Source organism: Mastigoproctus giganteus, chromosome 13, assembly GCF_048544385.1.
Source record: "Mastigoproctus giganteus isolate SK-2022 chromosome 13, ASM4854438v1, whole genome shotgun sequence".
Taxonomy (NCBI): domain Eukaryota; kingdom Metazoa; phylum Arthropoda; class Arachnida; order Uropygi; family Thelyphonidae; genus Mastigoproctus; species Mastigoproctus giganteus.
In genome coordinates, this window is record NC_143587.1 from 33,750,097 (window position 1) to 33,767,666 (window position 17,570).

Here is a 17,570-nt window from a genome sequence, read left to right on the forward strand (position 1 = left end):
ATTCCCAAGATGATGGCAATGTATATATAGAACTGTCACTTGTTGATTGCTCATCACCAGGTCATGCACATTGCAAGTCTTCCACAGTGTGGGTCACCTTCCAGGCTCTCTTCCTCGTGTAAATTCTGCTGCCCACTTATTAACAATGAAACATGATGAGGCATCCTCCTCCAATGTTTTTAACCATATCCTCATGAACTGTCTTTGGCATTAGTCCCTTTTTTCCCAAGCATTGGATGCCTGCACATTGACTGATTTTGTCCATCATTCCTCAGTCATGCAACTTTGTTGACTTCAGGATCTGTAATTAAAAAATAACATTATTGACACTGCATGAAACTTGGTGAGTTACTATTTGAAGTAACTAAAATTAAAAGTAACTATTTGAAGTATTTAAAATTAACACTGTACCACTACCCCTTCGTATTCAGGTCAAACTTTTCAAACACTCCCTCATATTTTATGTGATCAGATTCCCACATACCTTGCAATCTCTTGGGCTTCAGAATACTGATGTAACAATGTTAAGCATTCAGCTTTCAATAATTTTAGCTTGATACAGGCAACAGCTAATTTCAGAGCTTGGTCCACATAGAAGAGAACCTTTTAAAGTAAAATTCATGTTAACATATATAGTGAAGTACTTCAAATTAATATTAAAGTAAAAAACAAAATTAAAGTACAATAAAGAACCATGCATATTTATTATAATATAACATTTAAAAATGAAATTTTCATGCTTAAAGTCAAAAGAATCGCACAAAAAGCAGATAATTTGAAATGCAACTATTATTGGAAATATAAATCTGAGAAATAAAAACAGAATCTCAAGGATAGAAATGGTTTAAATTATGTAGCTTCAGAACTGGGATGTGTACTCATAAGTATCTAAAAGCTATGTGAATAATGAAAAGGACTTTCCTTTTCATTAATCGAAACGACCTCTCCATGCAACTGAACTGCCTGAGGAGTTAATCTGATTAATGAGGGGATCAGACTCATTTAGACTTTCAATGAGTTGACAGTATTTTATATGTGAGTTAATGCTTACAGAAAAAACAACCCTCCCATCTTCATTATCTGTCTTGTATTGCACTACTTTCAAATAAACAGCATTGGTGAGAGGCTACTATGACAAATATCTTTGAAAAATATTCTAAACTACTAAAGCATCTCTGATGTGGCTCATCAGATGTTTTTTAACTTTTGCCCCAACTGGATGTCTAACATGAACACAACCCATGTATCTGCTTGTTCTATAAGGCCTCCACCCTGGGCAGACCTTGTAATTGCACACACTTTGCCTTCCAGGCTTCTGCATGTTAAGAGAAACAGTGTAAGAATCTTTGCTTCTACTTATGGCTACTGTTAAACTATTAGTTATTCCTCCTCCAAACTAGCAGTTTTCCTACCTATCTAATGCTGCCTCAATATCATCAGCAAATATTCTTGTATCCTTCTATTTAAAGTTATCCCATCCTTGTAAAAATGCCCTTCTGTTAACAAGCAAAGACCACGCTGGAAAAAATTTAACCCCATAAGCCTTCCAGAATCTATCCAGGTTTGAAATGATTGAAAAGGCCCCTATCACTGCTATCATGTCTGACACTTTCAAATTTAATTCTAAACCCACAGCTTTTTCTCAAAATAGCTCTTACCTATTAAATATATCCTCACTTTGCTATTCTCATCATTAGTACAAATGTATACAACAATATCATCTTTTGTGCCCTTAAAAGCTAACTATTTTATACTATTTAACTTTTGTCTTCAGACATACCTTGGCCCTATTCCACCTATTCCTTTTGCACAATATATTTCCTGCTTCCCTCACAACAGAGTCACCAACAATAGCTACTTCCTGTAGGACTAGCACTTTCTGCTATTAAAAAGCACTGCTCCAATGACAAAGTATATTGCTATTTATTTAAAGTGATAAGATATATATCCATAATATGCAAGATTCAAGCTGGCACATCAAGTAAAATAAACAAATTTAGAGACCCATCTCACATATTGTGGATATATCTTGTCACTAAGGTGTTCAGGTCTTCACATTGCCTACCTATCACATGTGACATCCCAATAAGGATCAAAACAGCAGTGTGGACAGTGTCATATACTTCTCCATTGGAGTAGCGTGTTTTTTTTTTTTTTTAGAATAATGCAATACCAAGGGAACTCGTAGTGAAATTGCTTTCACAATATGCACAATATGAGATTGATGCATTAAGTTGCAAACCTAGTTGCTCACTGCTATGCACAGAATGAGGCTATGCCTTATCGTACAATAATGTTTTACAGCTCTTGTAACATGAGGCTTTTATCATAAATTTAGTTGAGTAAATTAATTACTTAAGATATGCTTGTTTGAGCAACCATGATAATTATACTCTGAACACTACTTATGAGATCCACAGTATAAACACAATACTTAAGCCTGCTGACTTAAGTATTGTGTGATTAGTTTTCTCATTTTATCAAAAAAACAAACAAACGGCATTTTGCTTTAAGAATCTTTTCACTAATGAATTTTCCATTCTAAATTTCAAATATTCTTTCCACTTCAGCATTTAATATTTCATTGCTTCCTATTTTCCTCTAAGTCTTTAAAAGATATGAATAAAATTTGAAACATCAGCTAGCATAATACTGAATTAGACGTTTTCTGGAACAGCTACAAGGGCAACAGGAGGAAAATCTTTACCAGGAGGTGTAATTTTAGCTGGATCAACCTGAGAGTCTTACTTTGGTGTGTTAACAGTGGTTGATCATTATTATTAAATCTAAGTTTCCCAAAAATTCTGTAGATCTGAACTTTGGTTTAGATAATTTAGTGAGTGGGCTATATTATCAGAGGACAGCAAAAAGGTTAACTCTACTACAACTGTAGTTCCATATCCCTTGTATAGTTTTTATTTAATTGTTTAAAATTTATTACACAAGTACTGAAACAGGTGCGAGCAAATAACCCACATAGTAAAAGATAACTCACATTTTTCACTTCAGTTTGAAAAGATTACTGTTATTTATATAGCAATATTGTCTAAAAATTGTCTTAGATGTAATGTGCTAACTTTGGCATTTAGGACAATATTGCATTGTGTATTATGTCTATACAAGTGTATACTCATGGGCTGATCTGTGTGTTATGCAGGCTGAAAAATGCAGGATAAGTCATGGGAGGAAACTCTACTCCCGAGGCACCCAAGATTGGCTAACTACACTCCTAACTAAAGAGGTCATTAAGGATTCTTCCAGTCTCCAAAGACTGGATTTGAACCCAGAGCTCTCCAAACAAGTCACAAAGTTTGACAAGATTTTGCGGCATCTCATTAATATCAGCTATTTCCAAAATTTCAAGAAAGAAGAGCTTTGATGAAAAAAAAAAAAAGGTACATGTTAAGTGGACATCAGTTTATATTTATGGTTCAGATTGTAGCTCAGGTATTTACACTGATGCTTTCTAAATACTATGCCTAGGGAGAAAGCAAGAGCAGGCCAGTGGATATCTTGTGCAGTGCTATCTTGAATGACTATATGCAGCCATAACTTTCAAGCCAGCAGTGATGGGAAGGAATGGATCTAATGACACTCAGATGCAGTTCAATCTAAGATTGGCCACTTGTTTTGCATGGGAGTGAAAATATGATAATTAGTAAAAACTTCATTTACCACTAGAGTCTAAAAAGATAACAGATTCCCCCATTAATAAGAAGCCCCACTGATACCAAAATTAGTTAACGTTTTTGGGATTTGAGAATGAACATTTAAAAGCACATGCACAGTTCCCTCAAATAAAAGTTATTAATTTTACACAGCATAATTTAAACGATTCATATATTTTTTAAATTATTATAGCATAATTTAAATTATTTATAATTTTTTTTTAATTATTATAGTTATTTTAAATGATTTATAATTTTTTTAAAAATTAAAACTTTGGTCATTACTAAATTACTAATTTTTGCATCATTAAGAAAAAGAAGCACATACTCTTCTATATTCTTTTTTCTTGTACAGCTCCTCTCCTTCCTGAATGAAGTAATTCAAAGATTGAGCATTTTTTATCTGTAATTGGAAGAAATATAGAAAAGTGCATTAATAAGACAAATATTATTACTTTTAGCTAAAATACAATATCAGCAGAGTTAAGCCAATGGAAATTAGTTGCTTTCAGTTTATGGGCATCTTTTCCTTAATGGTACCAGTTTCAACAATCTGTTAATCTATTTCTGGTTTTTATTTATTACTGACAAAGTACCACAGCCAGCAGTAATTACTATTAAATTACTATCCATTGCTGCCTACTAATAGTAAAAATAAAAAGAAATTTTATTTTTACAATATGTGTTAGAAATACCCCCTGATATATTTGGATCTGAACAAGATTTTGTTCACTCTGTATATAGTTCAGCCACTTGAAATTTACATGAACGTCACAAAATGATCCTACTTAAATTGTAAACTCAATATCAACCCATTGTAAAAGTAATATTCTAGTGCTGTAACAATACTGTAACAGTAAAAACAAACTACCACACAATGATTATGGTTTAAAGCAAATAATTATTCTGTGATAACTGCTTATATTTTGGGTATCTAAACTGCATAAGAAACGAATCCAAGAAGGAGGGTAATTAAGCCAGAGAAAGGTTACATTATACATATATACAGAGAAGTAACACTGTACATATACACAGAACATTTAAAGAGGTGGAAAGTACTTGAACACAAAAACAGAACAAAGTTATCAAAAAAAAAACTTACACAGAATGCTACTGTATTCATCATTCATTCCTACTACCATAGCCAACTGATAGGTTTATCATATATTATAATGGTAGATATGAAAGGATATGGATTTGAAAGGGAAGAGGGGCACATTCCTGCTGTTTTATCATGTCAGTGTAAATAACTTTGAGCTTTAATATTAAAGAGATTGAGAAGCAAGTTTATGTAGAAATATGAACAATTACAGGTATGACATATTCCTACACTGACTATAATAATCTTTTAAGTGACAAATAAATAGAGTAAAAAAGTCAGTAGAATCTGATTTTTTTATGGAATGAGAGAAGGTGCTAGAATGTGAAAGAACAATTCTATGAATATAACAATAAAAATTCACTATGGAACCTTAATATGTTTCACCCTAAAAACACTGGATAGAGTTCTCCACATATTTCTGTTGAAAATTCACGTACCTTCATTAGTGGAGAGAAGACAACAAAAGAGGAACATAACATTTTATTTTCATCTAAATATTACTACCTAATAACTTGTTCCCATTTGCATTATAATTATGGGCAAAAACTATGATCAAACCAAATATGGTGCATATATAAAACTGTTGAAGAAAAGAACTGAGGACAATGAAACTGGCAGTATCCCATAAGCAATACTCTACATTTTTAAACCATCAGGATACAGGGATATTTCGCACAACCTACTATAGGGTTAATATATCACGAAAATGGTAACTTACAGTAGTTTATAGTTGAAATATCTGCCATAAACATTTACTATAACGAGAATATTAGTAACTATGATATCCATTATAATCAGTAATCACACACAAGTTGTCTGTCCAACATGTCTAATAAAGTTTCGAGACTTTAGAATTTCCATAATTTTTTACATTTTGACACACACGAGGTGTTATCAAAAAGTTCAGGGACTGATTCTGTGTCTTCAAATTGCACCATTATAGAGAGTTGACTTGTCACAACATGTCCAATGACTCATCTAGCCATAGTAATGCATGGATCACTGTTTATCTGCAGTTGGTCTGAATTAGTGTGTACATTAAATAAGAAGTGTTTTATGAATTTTCATCAAATTAGGGAAATGTACAACAGGAACCCACAAAATAAATAAATTAACAACAACTTTTGGAAAAGACACCATGTCATTTGAAGAATTTAAAGTGGATCGCAAAGTTTAAAGAAGGCCACTCGTCCATCCAAGATGATCCGTGTTTTGACTGTCTTTCAACATCAAAAATCAATGATTAAATTGCTCACATTCATGATCTGATCAGGAGTGATCAACATTTAACTATCCATGAAGTTACTAATGAAACTGGTATTTCTTATGGAACCTGTAAATTAGTTTTAAAAGAAGATATGAGAATGCAATACATTTCAACCAAGTTCATGCCTTGTACACTAACTGATGATCAAAGAGGGCAGTGAGTTTTCACATGTAAAATCCTTTGTCAATGTGCTACTGCTGACCCACACTGTTTCTTCTGTCATCACTAATGATGAATCATAGCTGTATGGCTATGACCTGGAAACAAAAGGTCCAGTCCTCCCAATGGAAAACTCCATCTTTTCCAAGGCCCAAAAAAGCAAGACTATACCAATCAAATTGTGAAGATTTTGCTTATATTTATTTACTGACAACACAGGGCATTCTTTACTACGAATTTGTCCCATGTAGTTAAACAGTGGCGAACCAAGAATACTATAGGTCTATTTAAATGCACAATGCTCTTGGGAGAAAATGGTAGAAAAGTGGGCTTCGGCAACTGGCACTTACATCATGACAATGCCTGTGCACACTCAGCACTTTCAATTCAAAAATTTATTATTGAATTCAATTCAAAATTATTTTTATAATTAATAAAAAATTTATTAAAAATTCACTGGATTGGAAAAGCCACTGTACTATCAATCTATAAAGATGGTTCTAAGAATGAAATGGTTTACTGAAGATCAATCAAAACTGATGATAACATTTAAAAAGTGCAAAAAGTTCTCTGATTGAAAAATGACCATCATAATGACAGAACAATTAAGAATGGATAAAGAGGATGTGAAATCTTGAATGGAAAAAGGCATCAGCTGACAATGTATTATCAGTCACACAACATAATACATCCTTCGGATGAAACCTGCCTCCTCTAAATTGGCTTGATCTGATTTATTTTTATATTCCCAAGTAACACAATTTTCCTGAGGGGCAAGTTTTGGGCCTTTCAAAGAAGTTTAAAAGCACAAGTTGAGGGCACTAAAATCAATATCAGTTAATAAGTTCCAGAAAAGAAATACTTCCAATTGTGGACAAGGAAAATGGCATCATATAGAGTTGTCCAAATACATTGCTTTGAAGAAAACAAAAGCAAAAAACTGGCAAGTTCAGTTTTAACATACTTATAAAGTTATTCTTGAAACTTTCTAGCCACATCTTATATTAATGCAACTGTGAAACAATACTTGGGATACTGTGTCCTAGTATGGAGGCCACACCTAAAAGAAAAAGACATTGAGCCTCTTAAAAAAGGACCAAGGATAGGCAATGCACTAGGTGAGACTAACAAAAGAGAGCCATACAAAGAGACTTCTAAATGGGGGTAATTGTGCAGGCAGATATGAAGTTTTCTGACCAGTGCAGACGGTCTCTGCAAGAGTAGCTCATTGTTTGTTTGTTATTTGGTTTTTAGGAGCATTAGCAACTAAGGCCATATTGCTCCGGGATATGCGGTGGTCATTCCCTGACGTTTCCACATCCTCCGTATTTGGTGGTGACGGGCTCGAACCCTGGTCTAATCAAGAAGCGTGTGCTACGCACTGCTGCTCCTTCCCACCTGGCTACGGAGACACCATGAGTAGCTCATGGTGTCTTGTCAATGATATACAGGAATTTTTCTAGCACAGATAAGGAGGTGATTATCCCCTTATATAAGGCAATGGTCAGGCCACACCTTGAGTACTGTATACAGGTCTGGAGGCCTCATTTCAAGAAGGATGTAGAGCTGTTGGAACGAGTACAGAGAAGGGCAACAAAATTAGTGAATGGAACAAAGGGTTGCTCTTATGAAGAAAGGCTTATATTTTGCAAATTACAGTGTCTGGAGATTAGGCACCTGCGAGGTGATCTGATTGAGGTGTATAAAGCCTTGAATGGCTTGAGCATGCTCAATGCTGATGGAATTCTTCCTCTTGCTCAGAATAATCATTTGAGAGGGCATAAATTCAAATTGAGGAAAGACATATGTAGGATAGATGTGCGGAAGTTTGCCTTTAGCCAGCGGGTGGTTGGTTGGTGGAACAGACTTCCATCCTTTGTTATGGAAGTTGATAGCCTAAATAAATTTAAGGCTGAGCTGGACAGGTACTTGGAACGAACAGAGGGGTTAAATGGGAGCGTGGTTTTTTTTTTTTTTTTTTTTTTTGGCTGATGCTGCATAAGCTTGCTTTCTTGCATCATATGCCTCTACTAATGCTAATGCTAAATATGTGACCTACAGAGTTAGAGAAGGAATAGTAAAATGAATGAAGGTGAAATTTCTTTTGTGTATTAAATAACACTAAAACCAGGAGGAATAAATTAAGGGGGAAAAATTATAGGCTGAACTGTAGGAAGTTTTCCTTTGACGGGCAAATTATTAATCGTTGGAATAAGTTGCTCCAGGAGTAGCTGGGGCCAATAGTTCTGAGAAATTCAAAACCAAATGGATCAGTCTGATTCAAGAAGAGAAACATTAGTTACCATTTTTGGCTAGTGCAGTAAAAGATACTTCCTTGCAGCATATGGCCAATATTAATACAGTAAATAATACAAAAATACTCTAAATTGCAAACTTGAGTGGTGCCTCCATAGCCAGGTAAGGCAGGAGCAGCAGTGCATAGCACACGCTTCTTGATTAGACTGGGGTTCGAGCCCGTGACCACCAAATACGGAGGATGCGGAAAGGTCGGGGAATGACCACCACATATCCCTGGAGCAATATGGCCTTAGTTGCTAATGCTCCTAAAAACCAAATAACAACAGCAAACTTGAGTTCCACAACAAAATGTTATAAAGCTACACAGAAAATATAATTTGAGATTTACCTCTGCTATAAGAACAGTATTTGTAGGTTCCAGTTCTTTGGCTTTCTGTAAGAACTGCTGAGCAGCTGAAACATCACCCAGAATGATATGACATCTAGCAGCTCGCAAATGGCCCTATAACAGAAAAAAAAAAGCAAGTCAAAGATAACAATACCATTATATACAAAGTAAGGTCAAAGAGTTCCAAGGCTAAATGTTTATTTAAGCAAATATAATAATTACCAATAATTACACACTAAATTTTTCAAAATCTTGGCCTTTTACACATTTTGTCATCAGCTATATAATTGCAAAACAGCTTCTTCAAAGTCTTTTCACAAAAGTTCTTTGATTAAATTTTGTAACAGATGAATAACTTTTGTACAGTGTAAACTGTTATTCCTTTAATGAGTGTTTTGTTTGGAAAAAAATAAATATCACATAGTGCAAGTCATGTGAATAAAGAGCATGCTATAGGACAGTTAGAGTATTTGGAAAGATATTCAGAAATTGAGGCAGCACTGTCATGGAGTAATTTGCAATTTTGATTTGCACACAGATCAGATATCTTCCTTTTGATTACACCTCTGAAGCACTTCAATGATTTGTTTAAGTACCTAGCTAGTCTTATTAACTGTAAGACCTCCTGGTATAAAGTCAATGAATTATGCTTTTACAGTCAAAAAATAATTCAAGCATAACTTGAGACATGTCAGTCCAAATTTTTTTGCTCCTGGGAGATATGCAAATCTTCCAATCAGAAAATGGCATTTTGTCTGCAAGTCAAAGATAACACTACGATTCACCCCTTCTCACTATTGTTTTTAGAAATCCAGGACTGTAATCACAAATTTCAAGCAGTTCTTTTGGAAGTTAAAAAAAAACTTGGAAACAAAGAAGTTAAATAATCTTTTCATGTTAAAAACAATTGGCTCTAATAATGCTTCTATGATGAGAGATAAGTTTGTCACTTGTTGAAATGCAGGCTATAAATCCAAGCAAATTAAACAAATAAGTTTAAGTTTCTTCATCCCACTAGAAAATATCACTACTGCAGGCAGTAAACGAGCACTAATATTCAGATATTCTGTATGGGGAGAAGTTTCTGTATTTGAAATATCAATATTTCAAATACTGACACTTTTTACCTGCATTGATCATAATATTTAAAATAAAGAATTCTTTAGACAAACACTGCCTTGTCTTGTCAACATACCTTGGGTTTTTACTATTAGAATGGCCATTACTGATTTAAATTTGGAAACTGTACAAATTTATACATCATTTACTAAGTCCATACTGAAATACAATTCCAATTATGATTGATGGACTTCAGTTTCCTAGGCCAGAAAAATTATTCTTTTTGTAGTTAGATATGCAATAGCAATGTTTCTTCTACATATTTATTTTTCCTATATATATATTTTAGTTTTTCCTCTCTCATTTTCATTTCTATCAGACATACTATATATATATTTCAGTTTCCCCCCCCCCCTCATTTTCATTTCTATCAGTGGTGCTTTGTGGCCATTCTATCAGAAAAGAATCACAGAAGAAAATGCCATTAGATCTGACCTGATTTTAAGTTTCAAAATTTCTTTAAGAGTTTTGACTTCTAGAGTAAACATACCACTGCCTCATGGTTCAGAGGATCAGGTGGTACTTTTTTTATTGGAAATATTTAGTTACTTTTAAGGAATGCCTTTAGTTTCTTAAGCAGTATCTTACTAACTTGCCTCAAACTTGCTTCATTTCATCAAGGTTTTATGGAAATTTTCTAGTGATTACTAACTTAGTCTTTAAGATATTTATGTATTTGAAAAATATATATCTTTTGTCTAAAAAAAGTAGCAACAAGGTTACTTAAATCAAATATCACAAACCTTAATAAAGGAAGGATCAAGGTGAATAGCTTTTAAGGTGTCTTCTAAAGCAGACTTGTACTGACTCATCATCATGAAACATGCTGCTCTATTACTGTAATATGCAGGACAGTAAGGATGCAAATCTAGTAATTATAAAAAAGTATATGATCAAAGTAAGTCCTTCACAAATTTCTGCTACTGATATTCTTAAATTCTAGTCACTAATTATGTACTAACATAGTAAGTAGTTTTAGACTTTTTAGTAGTTTTCTTATTAACAGATACTTAAATTTGATAAATTAGTGCTAAGTGATCTTTAATTATGTAGGTATGTAAACAAAAATTATCATATATAACCTCATACAATTCTGTATGGCATGACTACTAATTAATGTTTGCAAAGTATGTGTTGAAATACCCAATAATGTTTCAGTCTCAAAAAAATTAATTTTCAGTTAATAATTAAGCAACCAAATTGGTTTGCTGACAAACAGCAGATAATTACATATGTTTAAGAAAATTACCCTAAATATGTATAAATATTATACATATTTATCATATGTATAATATATATATATAAATTCATAATTTAGATATGAATTTATATATAGATATATATTTATATATTAACTGTTAAAATTCAAATTTTTCATTTTCCCACTGACATACAATAGTATTACTTTCCTTTCTTTACTCCTAACATTATTTTTCTTGAGTAAGTATATGTGTTGAAATACCCAATAATGTTTCAGTCTCAAAAAAATTAATTTTCAGTTAAGAATTAAGCAACCAATTGGTTTGCTGACAAACAGCAGATGATTACATATGTTTAAGAAAATTTCCCTAAAATGTAGTAAGTGTTACTTCTGCTCTACCAGCAAATGTTGTCCCCAGATTGGTAGTAATATCCATCAAACCTAAAACTCCTCAGCTTTATCCAGTATTACTGTCCAGGAATTTTCTTTGAGGGAAGGCTGAGCATCAGAGCTTCTGCTTTGATCTTGAGAAAATTACTTTTGCTTTTTCAAATTTTGATCTTTGGTGGGGGAGGGGACAAATTCATCAATAAAGCTCATACAAAAAAAAAATCTAATTATTATTTTAATAGCATCCATCTTATCACACTCACATCGATATTATGAGAAACATCTATAGAAGTGTGTGTTCGCTGCTATTTTCATGTTGTGCAGGCTGAAAAATCTGGAGTAACTCATGGGGGAAATCTCTACTCCCTTTGCTTGAGATTGACTAATTAGAGTCGACTGACAATGACTTTGAAATCCCTACATTTATCAATGGAAATCAAACCCAGACCTCTCCAAAAAGGTGGTAGACGGATGCATCATTCTAACCAAGCTGTCACAAAGGACTTGTAGTTCACATTTTCTTGGCATCTCTTTGTGTGATTCCTCAAATTCTTGTTCACTTTTCCCCCCCTTTAATAATCTCTTAATTTGATGTTTTGATATCTTTTTGTTTGTGACCTCTCTTGCAATTTATCATAATTATCACAAACAAAATGTCTAATATGTCACAATAATTACCCTTCTAGCTCTAAATGTTGTCCTGGAGTGAATGTACAATGCTTCTTTAATAAATAAATAAATATACATTCACTCAGCCATCATTACTTGATAGAAAAAATTAACATTATTAAATGTTCATAGAATATGTACTGAATATGACTACTTTAAATACATTTAAATTAGTCATTTCCCAATCACAACAACAATGAAAAAAAAAACAAAGGTAATTGTGCAATAATAACACTTATTACATTAACTGCATTTTTCTTTTTTTTTATATATATAATTAAACGTTTTACTCATTTTATTTATATTTAACAACTATCGTTTTTATAATAGTACAAGTTTTATATCTGAGCTTTTAACAAACATTTTACATATACATATAACTGATCAATACCAAAAGAAAGAAAAATAATGAAAGTAATAATGTACATTATAAAGAAGAAATAATCAAATTTAACACTCAACAAAAAATTAAGCAAATATAAAAATAATATATCATAAGGAAAAACAGAAGTGTTGTAAGTTCAGCAAAATCTTAAAAATATAAAGAAATGTTACTAAGAGAGTAATAAAGTTAAAACACAACAAAAATAGAAAATTACAAACCATTCTGCAAAATGAGCAACTAAAAGAAAGAGGTGAATAGATGTTACCAAAAGCCTACACCAACCAGTCTGCAGTTCTTTAACTGACTTCTTCGTATGGCATACAGGCCTACCCTCGGCCTTTGCAGATACCAAGCATGCCAATATCATTACTAATATTAAGTAAGGAAAAGCCTGGTAAAAGAGATTGCTTGAAGGACAACATGCAACTAAAGAACTATTATTAGACCTACAACAGAACTCAAGTTTCTGCTGTTATCATGAGACTTTTCCATTATAAAGGGGAGTGGAAGGAAAATCCATATGATATAGTACATGTACACATACAAAGAGAAACCTGGATAGAACAGCAAGAATGAAAATATAAAACAGTTGCTTGAAAGCACACACTATTTACTTTGTGTTATATAATTTTGCATTAAACACTTGCACTGGTGTTTGTATAGAGGCTAAATAAAAATTAATCTTTCATTAGAAATTAGAATCACAAATACATTTATCAGAAATGATAATGAGCATCTAAGTAGAGCAATAGAGAATTTGTCTCTTATGTACAACTTAAAGAGGGATAGATTACCACCAAACATATCTTTACTAAACGCCACAAATGTACTTGTATGAGGGGAGGCTGAAAAGTAATGTTCCTAACGGCATAGCTTTTGAAGGGATAGAAATCAAAAAGGGAAAAAAAAAAAAAAAAATGTACTTGTAGATAAAGCTTGTCTTTAATCTAATGTGTCATTTTGATACACATGCTTCAACTCAATACATCCAGCATTTAACAAGTTTTTGTATGCCATTCAAGTAAAATTCTTTCAACTGAAAGCCCAACTATCTCTTCACAGGTGATTTAACTTCTACACTGGAGTCAATATCTGTTGCCTCAAAATGTGTTAAGATTTGGCAACAAAAAGTTGTTTGGTTCCAAATCTGGACTACATGGAGGATGTGGAACACAAACCTCAATGACAAAATTTTTGCCAGTGTTGCATGGTTGCAGTGAGATCATTATTGTGCACTGTCATGTCAAATTAATAGTACTGTATTATCATTAATAATAAAAATAGTTGTGCTCTACTCATTTAATTCTTGTTTTCAGCTTGTCCAATGTCTCACTGTATTGTACTGAATTGATTGTGGTTCTTTTTCCAAAAATTCACTGTGGATATACTCAGGGGCAGGGCTCCCACTCACAAATTTTAAAAAAACTTAGATTGCAACTTAAATAAACCCAAAAAAAACCTAGTTTTCATCATATAGTATAGCAACACAAATAAGATAAAACTTACCATGCAAAAATATCTTTTATTTAATTGTAATCAGAATTTTCATCCCATTCAGTTCCCTCCACATTTATTTTTTGAAGTTCTTTCATTTTTTTCAAACGTTCTTCGTATCTTTTATGACAAGTTCCTTGTATGACTTCTTTTACCAATTCTGATTTAGGTTTCCATGTATAGCAATTTTGATTAGATCTATTTATCGCCTGTTTTGCCATTAGTTGTTTTTCGCAGTTTCTGGTTTAAGGGAGTTTGTGGCTTTTGTTTTTATATGGTTTACTTGGGAGAAGATTCTTTCTACGCTTGCAGAAGAGTGAGGTAAAATAGTTAGACTGGTCATAAAGTTAGATAAAATCTCATATTTAGAATTATTAAAGCCATCTTTTACATTACGTAACAGATACCAAAACTCAGGGATGGTTTTGTAAGAGAAATCTAAATCTTGATTTAAACGAAATGATCTCCATTCATCATCTAGAAGATCTAGTTTGTCTTCAGAAACAAGGTGAGGGAACTGCATTGCTAAATGGAAAATTGAGGATGGTGAATTGGCACGATCATGTATCACTGCTGGATAAAGAACATTGAGACTGGCGATAATTCCATCATCATTTAGAGGAAATCTTTTTCTGATTTCCATATAAGGTTCGACAAGAAATTTTAAACAATCATTTTTAAACCTGCTTTCACTGTCACCAAGTGGTGTTGAATTTAATAAGGCCATACAACGGCCTCCCAAATATATTTTATTCAGAGGCTTATGATTTATTGCATTGCTTGGATCAATTTCAACCAGCTTGCATGAAGTAATGACTTCTTTTATGAAAAAACTAAGAATATTTTTTATACTCAATTGAAACCATTGAATGAAGTAAGTGTAATCTGAAATGCTCGGATTGAAATTCAATATTCAGGCAGTTTATTTTCTCCAGTACATATCCTAAAAACAACAACATATGCTTAGTTCCTTTGGTGATCATAGTGTTGTAAATATTCCCTGCACCATCGATTTTGTCAATTTTTGATTGATACTGAAAATAAAGAACTAACGCATCCCACTGCTCAATAATAATTTTTATTACATTGCCACAGGATAACCAACGTGTTTGTGCTAATTTGGAGATTTTATGCTTAGCAGTATCTACAACATCTTGAATCATTTTGAACTCGTTTAATCTTTTACTACTACGGGAAAAATAACAAGAGATATCTTTTATAAATATTTCTAGATATGATGGTAGTACCTTGACTGAATGACTAGCACATAATGCAAAAGAATGGCAAACACATCCTATTATAAATACTGATGGTACATCCTTTTTTAGCAATGACTGGAACCCATTCTTAGCACCCATCATAGTGGCACAATTATCACTATCAAAGCCAACGAGATTACTTATTTGAATGTTTTTTTCTATGAAAAGATCTTTTACAGCTTGATAAAGCCCTTCTGAAGTACCATTTTCGACACAAACAGTGTCAAGTAACACATCTACAACATCAAGTTTTTGAATATCAAAATAACAACAACAGCTAGAACTTGCGATAAAGATAAATCTGTACTTTCATCTATTATCATTGAAAACTTGTTGTTTCTGCATATGTTAGAAATGTATATTTTTTCATGATAGGCTATGCCATCTTGTATAAGATAAGAGACTTTAGTCGCCTTCATCTGGACTTGTTTTGCAATATTGCTATCATGAAATGCTTTCTTACATGCTTCTATAAGGTGATCACTTTGCGCAAATGGAATATTATGCTCAGAAATGAGTGCAGCAATTGTTAACTCTGCCTTTGCTACTTCTTCATTCTCCGTAGGTTTACGTTTTGTGAAGGACGTGTCTAACGTTGAACTTGTCTTAGCAATATTTGCACTTTTTTTTTGTTTAACTGTATTTTTATGCGCTAGTAACATCGATTTATTGGCATTCTTTAATTTCATTTCACAACAAATACAGTAAGACGCACGTTTTCATTACTGTCTTCTTTCAACCAATCTTTTAATTCCGGATCTTCTAACCATTCATTTCTAAAATTTTGAGTATACCACCATTTACTCATTTTTCTCTGTGGGGAACAAGTTTCAGACATTGTGGGCAATTTGTGGGTATGGCTAATTAGCAGTTATCTTATTTAAAATGTTCTATAAAATAAAAAATAAATCACTAATCCATTAACATAAAATAGAAATAGTCACTACAATTTAAATTTATTATATCACTGTATGTAGTACAAGCATAAATGTAAAAATCATACCAAATAATGCAATAATACTACGAACGATCACGAAAGACTGTGCAGTAAAGACCGCCTTCCGCCTCCTCAATAGGCTGCGCATACATGTTAGTAACACGAACATGTAAGCGTAATTTCATAGTGTAGAACCCTGCGAAAACTTTGAAATCCTTTTACATTTGTAGTATTTTGTACAAGCACTTGAGATATTACAAATTATGATCAGGTTAGAACATAAAATTAAGAAAATTGTAAACTGTTATTAAATGTATTAAATTTTATTGTATTTACAAGAAATGAAAATAAATTTTGACTTAAAATTAAAAATTACCGAAAAAACCCAGATAATGAGATATTTTTGTGAAAAAAACCTATCAACCCAGAGGACAATCAAAAAACCCAGATCTGGGTGGAAAAACCCAGGAGTGGGAGCCCTGCTCAGGGGCATATTCAGGGTGGAGCAGAGGGGACATATGCCCCCTCAACCATGCATATAAGGTTCCTAGGTCTATCTAAATAAAAATACTCAAAAACCTGGTCATCACGTCCCCTTTATGATGATACCAATACTGTATCCAGGTAGCAATGTGGGGGGAACGATAACGTATCTGGATACAGTATCATGCCCACCTATGATGATACCTGGATACGGTACTGGATATACTCAGAGTCCCAAAAAACAGTCAATATACATTGACTGTTTTTTTTGCCTGGTTGATGCCTGGAATCTGAATTTTTTTGGACATGAATTATTTGTTTTGATGAAATTCCTGGGGCCGTCACTTGTTTTCCAAATCATACTGGTGAATCTAGGATTCATTCAACTGCAATAACATTTAAAAATGCATCATTTCAGCAGTATAAATTCAATAATGGCATGTTGTTTGTCCTGCACATTCAGTGATACATCCATTAAAAACAGTGTAACCTGTAAAGAGCAGCATGCTGTATGTGTACAAATCAACAACTAATAGCGACATGGAGAACTTTGTTGCGACTTGTGTAGGTTATAAACTAAGAGACATTACTTTTCAACCCTCCCTTCTAATATCTAACATGATATTTTATGACTGTAAACAGGACTGCCCAACTATGAAGAATGGGACAACATGTCCCTTACGTTGGTGGTCAGAGGGCCACCAACTTATTGAGGTAAAAAAAAATGACCATTTAGAAGCAAAAACCTAAAACGTTTGTGCTTATGGAGGAGAATGGACACATAACACTT

At 33.0% G+C, this 17,570-nt stretch overlaps 1 protein-coding gene across 2 annotated transcripts in view; it reads right to left on the reverse strand.

Moving 5' to 3' along the window:
• Positions 1-17,570, reverse strand: part of LOC150075936 (dnaJ homolog subfamily C member 7-like) — a 201,506-nt gene that overhangs the window by 36,265 nt on the left and 147,671 nt on the right. For both annotated transcript variants that reach the window (XM_090387984.1, XM_090387983.1), the window contains exons 3-6: positions 10,706-10,830; positions 8,844-8,957; positions 3,997-4,071; positions 485-603 (exon numbers count right to left, since the gene is read on the reverse strand). In XM_090387984.1, the coding sequence (XP_090244110.1) occupies positions 485-603; positions 3,997-4,071; positions 8,844-8,957; positions 10,706-10,830 (433 nt within the window). The remainder of the gene's footprint in view (positions 1-484; positions 604-3,996; positions 4,072-8,843; positions 8,958-10,705; positions 10,831-17,570) is intronic.